The sequence below is a fragment of the Impatiens glandulifera genome, chromosome 1 (genome assembly GCF_907164915.1).
Source record: "Impatiens glandulifera chromosome 1, dImpGla2.1, whole genome shotgun sequence".
Taxonomy (NCBI): domain Eukaryota; kingdom Viridiplantae; phylum Streptophyta; class Magnoliopsida; order Ericales; family Balsaminaceae; genus Impatiens; species Impatiens glandulifera.
In genome coordinates this window covers 158159061-158166773 of record NC_061862.1, presented here as the reverse complement: position 1 = coordinate 158166773, position 7713 = coordinate 158159061, and the positions used below count along the sequence as shown (strand labels likewise).

At 26.8% G+C, this 7713-nt stretch overlaps 1 protein-coding gene across 1 annotated transcript; it reads right to left on the bottom strand.

Moving 5' to 3' along the window:
- Nucleotides 1-5487: 5487 nt before the first annotated feature.
- Nucleotides 5488-7153, bottom strand: LOC124918463 (F-box protein At5g50450). Its single transcript, XM_047458613.1, has 3 exons — nt 6902-7153; nt 6655-6817; nt 5488-6588 (listed from the first exon to the last, which is right to left on the bottom strand). The coding sequence occupies exons 1-3, from the start codon at nt 7105-7107 to the stop codon at nt 5824-5826; spliced, it is 1134 nt and encodes a 377-aa protein (XP_047314569.1). The 5' UTR covers nt 7108-7153; the 3' UTR covers nt 5488-5823.
- Between the last annotated feature and the right edge of the window lie 560 nt (nt 7154-7713).

Genomic DNA, 7713 nt, shown 5'->3' with positions numbered 1-7713 from the left:
AGTCTTTGTATTGTTTGAAAACAATGGATCAAAAGGTATATCATCTGTTCAAGGATAATATTATGTTTCATTCACATTATCCAATGGGTTGGGAATATATGACTGCAAAATTAAAATTATCAATATTAATAATAATAATAATAATTAGATATTTCAAAAAAATAAAAAAACACTTTGTACCCGAATAATAATAAGAATTGCAATGCGTTCTTCTTTTTAAAAACAAGAATAGAATGTTAAGAAAAAGTACCTCTTCCAAATAAGTATCAACAGATTCATCAATAACTGAAGGATCGACATTCCCAAATTGTCAAAACAGCTACACCATTTTTTTTTTTTAAATCCTGCATTAGTAATGATTGGAGGACTAGATATATACCTCTATACTAAATGCAGATCACGGAAACATGCAAGCAATCCTCGCGAAAAAAATCAAGAGCGCGAGGATTATCCAGATCACCTGATTGGTAGACATCAATAATATATAGGTGACCCTGTGATATGTATATATAAGAAGAAATTTATTCAAAAAACCAAGGATATAACCAATATGGACTTTTGGTATAGTGTCCTCATTGAAATTAACATCCATTAACAAATTGATAAGAAAAATAAATGGGAGTGAGGATTCAATTTATATAAATAAAGTGAATTTATATTGGCCAAATTTAAAATAAGTTATCACTTAAATAAAACAAATGAGAACTCATTTATAATATATATGCTTTTGTTAAAAACACTTATATACAAACTGTATCAATTATAAAATTGTCATGACTTTTATTAAAAGTATATATACATAAACTTATTCGTAATAAAAACATCTGTGATTACAGATAATATGAAACAGAAGTGAGAGAAACTATGAGATTTGAAAATAACTGAAACGCCCTAAATTTCTTATAAAATGGGCCTTTTAAAATTATTAATATCGGCCCAAGTTTACAATAGCCCAGCCCATAAATAACGAAAATAAAATAAATAAAGATCCGTGGCCCTTAACGATAATAAAACAACTCAATAAATAAGCATACCTGGTCCAGTAGTCAGCTTTGTAATCCAGACTAGGGCTCCAAATGAGTCAAATCGAGCTCAAGCAGTTTGAGCTCGATTCGAATGAGTATTTATTAGCTCGATTCAAACTTGAGCTCGAACGAGTTTATAAATTTGAGGTCGAGTTCGACTCGACTATTTACCTTTAAATTTGACTCGACTCGAAAAACTTGAACTAAAATTATATTTTTAAATATTTATGAAAAGAAAAATGTATTTTAAATTTTAAGTTTTTATATTAAATAAATATATATTATTTATTATCATGTTTGAAAAAGTTTCACAAGTTATCGAACAAATATTATATGATCAAGAACTTGATCAAAATTAAAGTGACTAATATGATAACATATTGTATTTTTTTTAACCTTATTTTATTTTTAATTTTTTTTTTAACTAAGTATAACTAGCATCACACCCGCGTATATAGTCCTTCCTTCGCTTTCATTTTAAGTTTTTCTGATGGAATTAAGCTATGACATTTTATTTATTTATTTTTTTTTCTCTTAGGTCGATTTTTTCATCAGGCTACTCTAATATGTTTTTACATTTTAATTTTATTAAATTCACTTTAATTCAAATAAGTAGTTTAATCAATTCACTCTAATTCAAATAAGTAATTTAAATTTAAAAAATAATATTATTTAATTACAAAAATAATAATTTAGTTCCCATTAAAAATATTTTATATATTGTTGACTTGGTTAGTTAAGGATAGTGATATATATCATATTTAATTGCATGTCAAAGAATATATCACAATAAATAATTGTTTAAATATAAAAATAAAAGAAAATAAAACTTGTGATATATGATGATATACAACAACAACCATTTGCATAAATAAATTGCAAACATATGAAAACAATGAGTAACCAAAATTTGCTTAGTTGTTGTTATCATGCCAATAAGATGATTAGATGGTGACTAGAATCATTATTGTTGTACATTCTTTTTAGTATTATTTTTTTTATTTTTTAAAGTTATTTATACATTTTATTCTTAAATTTATTCAATATATTATAAATATTTGTAGATTTTAAATACTACAATTTGTCAAATTCCTAATCATCGCATAATCATGTGTGTATGTTTCAAGTTGATAGTAAAAGAATTAAATATTTCACAAATACTATGAGAATTGTAATTAAAATTATAAATGAAATCATATAAAAAAAATTATTAATTTACTAGGATAGCACAATTCAAAAGATTATTATTTTTTTTTAAAATAAAAGTGTATTGATTCTAGTCAAGAAACGTTTTAAGTTCATGTAAGATTATTCATAGAAAGATTGGGTTCTTTTCTAAAATTTAAAAATCTTATATAATTATTATAACTCCTATAATATTTTGATGTACTATTATAAATTGTCCTAGGTTAATTGACTACATTTAATCGATGAATATAATTCATAACATCATTATTATTATTTTATTTAATATTCGGTCTGAAAAGTCTGTAGAATCGTTTGGAGAGTTTATCATTCTTTTTACCAACCTTCGAGCAAGTTAATTTTTATTTATTTTGTATGTTTTCCGTCCTTGAAACATTATTTTTTCTCCCACGATTGTTTTACATGTTTTCAATTTTTTTCTTATGTGATGTTTTTGTTAATTTGTGTTTAAATTATTCTAGTTTTTGTAAGATTTGATGCACTTTTTAAAAATAATAAGAAGAAGAATAAGAATCTTGTAAACCTTGGCAAGAAAGAGATAAAAAGCTGGTAAAAGTAAAAGATTGATTCTAATAAATATTAAAGTGAAAGCCCAAAAGGAATATAATTATTGAAAGGGAAAGATTGATCGCACTAACAAATATCGGTCAAGTTCAATTCATTTCAAAACAATTTGAATTTGAATATTTATTTTAATATAAATATATATTAATTAACATCAAATTTGTATAATTTATCTCACATTATCTTTAAACAACCATCACCAAGTCCAATTTGACTTCTCCATATTTTGATATTTATGCAATTATTTGGTTATAAAATCTAGCTCATTCTAAATTTAGTCAATCTTTTTATATAATAATATGAAATTGTGAATTTTGTGGGTCACAAAAAATAACATATTGATTGTATTTTTTATATTAAAAATATTGGTGATCTTTTTAACATTGTTTTAGATTTTTTTATTAAATTTATGAAAAATATTGTCAAAACTTATACTTTATTACTATTATCTTAATAGATTTTTAGCACTAGAGTATGATAATAGTGATTTAATAGATCAACAAAATCAGTTTATTTGTTTTCAAAAATATTAAATAGTGTATTTTCGTTTCACATTAAGTTTAGTCTCTTATCTATATATATATAATGATGCTTAATTTTTAAAGTGTCTGGATTGCCGGGTCGAGAGCTGTGGTTAATTTGGATACTTGGGTCGGATTGTGATTTGACCCGTTTTTAAATTTAAAACGGTTAAAAATAAAATTAAAAATGCTAGAGGTATGTTTCGAACTTGCAACCTAACAAAATAAGTACAACTCTTTAACCAACTAGGCTACAAAGACTTTATATTTTAAATTCAACACCAAATTTGATAAACGCGGGACGTTTTAATATTAATATAAGTTCAACTTTTTAACTAACTAATATATAATGATGTTGAGTAAATGGATACTTGGGTCGGATTATGGGTTGACTCACCCATAAACTTAAAACGATTAAAAAATGTCAAAAAATGTTATCCGTAATTTTTTTTTACGATTTTTATATTATTACTCGTGCAAATGCACGGGCTAAATGCTAGTTATTGGAATAGTATTGTAATCCTATCAAAATAGTAGTGGAATTTGTAGATTTGTTACATTTATTTTTAAGTTTGATTATACAGTTTAATCAAAACTTTATTTGTTAGAAACAAAAATATTTGGCTGTTTAAATTAAGTTCTTTTTTTTCAATCTTGAAAAAACAAGTTATATTTTAATGTGGATAAGAAAATTTAATTTAAGCCAATTTATTACAATTTTTGCATTTTTTCAAATATATATTTTTTTAAACGCATTTTGTTTTTGTGAACGCTAGAGCTTTGGAGGTTAGAATGACCCGACAATCATTACTTCACTTTAATTTAAATAATTGTATATAGGAATTGAACTCGTTGATCTCTTATGAATACTCTTAAAGTTAAAATCGAGTTTAACAAATTTATTATCATATATTGAATAAAACTTTTTATACTTCAATTTATTTTCCTAATGAGTTATTTAAAAAATCAATATAAAATATCATTTCCACATACACATAGATATACAAACAATCTTGAAAGAGATGGATTAAGATAAATAGCAAAGATAGTAGTTGAATTGAATGCACCTATTTTAGTCTTGTTTATCACAAAATGAGAATCACCTTAAATAAGTAAATTAGTAAATTGACAAGTAAAGGGTAATTGGTGGATTTTAAAACTTAAAACTCAATAGTCAATATACTACAAATATTCTTTTTATAATTTTTAAAAAATTAATTGGTCCATATACAAAAATTCAAACTCATAACATTATTTATTGCAATTGTAACTGAACAACCACTTAATGAGACCTTTACAAGCAAATGGTGGGATTTTAATGCTTTTTTCAAACTATACAATTAATAACTTTAATTTTTGCCTATAAATTAAAAAATAAGGCTTAATTGTCAAATTGGAATTCGGGATTAATTGAGATTTCAGATTTTATTTTTTAAAATTTATCATTTTAGACTTTTTATTAGTAAAGTTATACAAAATCAATTTCAGATTTTATTTTTTTAAATTTATCATTTTAGACTTTTTATTAGTAAAGTTATACAAAATCGATTTCAGATTTTATTTTTTAAAATTTATCATTTTAGACTTTTTATTAGTAAATTATACAAAATCAAGAGTTTATCTTAACTAGTTCAAACACTGTTAACTTGTTATTTATGTATTATTTATAAATAAATAAATAAAACTAATTTAAATACTAAATTTTAGCTTTTTGAGAATATTGACTACAAATTCGCTAGTCAAAATTCTTGATTCTGAATTTCGAAAGTTAAATTAATGACACAAATAAATTAAGATAATTTGAAAACGTTAAAACAAAACCTCGTTTTTGTATAATTTTGAACTATATTGAAATTTCATAGTCATTATCCCCGTTTAAACTCAAAACACTTCGAATTGAAAGTGACATTTTGATCTCTAGGCTACCTTAATAGGTCGTTTTATAGATCGTTTTGTATAATTTTAAGAATAAAGAATTTTAAATGGTAAGGTTGTAAAGAAATAAACCCGATTGAAAGACTCAAACCTACCTGAACCGTCACACATAAAGCCTTAAGATGTCCGAAATTCCAATTCGTCCCCAATAAATAGCCTCAATTTGACAATTCCGTTATTTCGATAAATAATTGAATTGATAAAAAAAACAATATGATTGCATACAAACCCTAAGAAGAAGCATATAATAGATCCAAGAAAAAAGCTTAGGTAATTGGGACCCTATGATGTCGCTGGCTAGCATGTATTCTTCATGACAAATTCATCTACTAGCAACCCACCCACCCCCTTTTTTGTCAAATTTAAAACAACCACTAATCCCATTCTTATATTTCAAATAAATATATAATATATAACATTCTTTAAAACCCTACAAATTTCCATTCAAATCAAAATAAAATCAATTTAATAACATAAAATAATATAATATATATTCAAAGTAAAAATAGAAATTAACAAAGGTAATAAAATAGTACCATAATAAAAAAAAACTCACTTCTTTTGTCCTTCATCTAATCAGCAAGTGGCTCCGGCGCCGGCGCCGGCGCCGGAATCTCCATCTCCGGCCCGTTTTGATCATCATCTTCATCGTTCTGAAAAAGCCAGGGTTCAATCGGCATACATTCAACCTTATGCCTAATCTTCCAATCCTGAGCTTGACAACCACGAGAACAATAATTCACATTATTACAAGCAGAACATCGCCGGAATTCATTCCGGCGAGTCTCCGACCGACCACAACCAACATGTGAACAAACCCTAATCGGATAATCTAATCCATATTCCTTCGATTCAAACCATTCAATCAAGAACCGATTAGCCGGATGAACTTCCCTAACCGGAATATCACAACCAAAATCACTAAGAATCGGACAAACCGAACCAGATCCTCCTGATATCTTCTTAAGAAATCCATGCGTTTCTTTACTTATAAACTGACCTGTACTCACACTAGGCACGGCGGCGCGTATAACCGACGCAATCTCACGCGCGTTCGCTTGAATAAGTAACCGTCTACCTGATACCACGTCTTTTCGAGCTCCGTAACCGTCTTGAATGCAATGACCTAGCTCACGTAAAGCGTCGATGTAACCGAGAATAGCGGCGCGTGCACATAACGCTACGCCGGCACGTAAATCCTTGTCGTTCTTAGTTCCGCCGCTACCGTTGAATTGAATCACTGCTAGTGAATAAAGCGCTGGAGCGTGATTCTCAATCGCTGCTTTCGCCATTAATGACGCTCCACTTCTTCGGTTTTTGAAGCAGTAAAATCGGATCTGAAGAGGTAATAATAAATCTCAATCTCAATCTCGTTATCGAAAGGAATACAAATATATACTAACCATTCCGAGAGTGTACAAGGCTTCCAAATTTCCGGCATCACAGCACTGTTTGAAGAATCGGTGAGTGGAATTTGACCAGTTTTTTACTGTAACGGCGAATGACTTACGATTGGCGACGGAGAGGACTACAGGATGTAATCCAAGCGTATTCAGTCGTTTGCATCTGTTTTAGGAGATGAAATCGAGATATTAGATAAGGAATTAGATTAGCGATGGATATAGAATATACAGGTAACGCAATACTTACGTGATAAGAACGCTGATGATATCGGAAGGAGAGGAAGAGGTAGAGCTAAGTTTGGAGAGAATGGAGATGACGAGATCATCAGGCAATTGATCGAATGAATTCGATTTCTGATTCTCATTTGAAAACCTAAATCGTTTGAATCCTCCATTCATCTTTTCCATTTCTTGTTGTTCTTCGTCGCCTTCAATATTCTTTCTCTTTCTCATTTCTGAAAGTCGTGCTTATGGGGAACAGAACCGTTTCATTTCACTCTCCTTTACATATATACATATCTCTCATTCAATGAAAAGAATATTATTTTTATATATAAAAAAAAACTTATTTCACCATTTTTTTTTATACTTTTACCATCACAACAAAAACAAATTAAATCCAAATCAAAATAAAAATAATTCGGAGAAAAAATTTAGAAGAAAAAATAATGTGTCTCGATTTACTAAAAAAAATTTTATTTTTTCTTTTTTTTTTAACTTTTATCTTTTCTTTAACAGGATTAGTGACACGTCATTTTCTCTTTCATTCTCTCTTAAATTCCCTTTCTAAAATAAAATTCTTTATATTTTACTTCCGTAGTATTATGCTAATCGATAAAGATCGTAATTTTTTTATATATAATTTTAACTTAATTTTATTATTATAATAATAAAATATAAATTTAAATATATTTTTAATAATATTATATATTTTATTAGTTTATAATAATTAAAAAGAAATAATATATTAAAGTTTAATATTAAAAAAAAATTAAACAATAGATAATAAAAAAATATATACTAACAAAAATAAAAAATTAATATATAAATTTATGAATA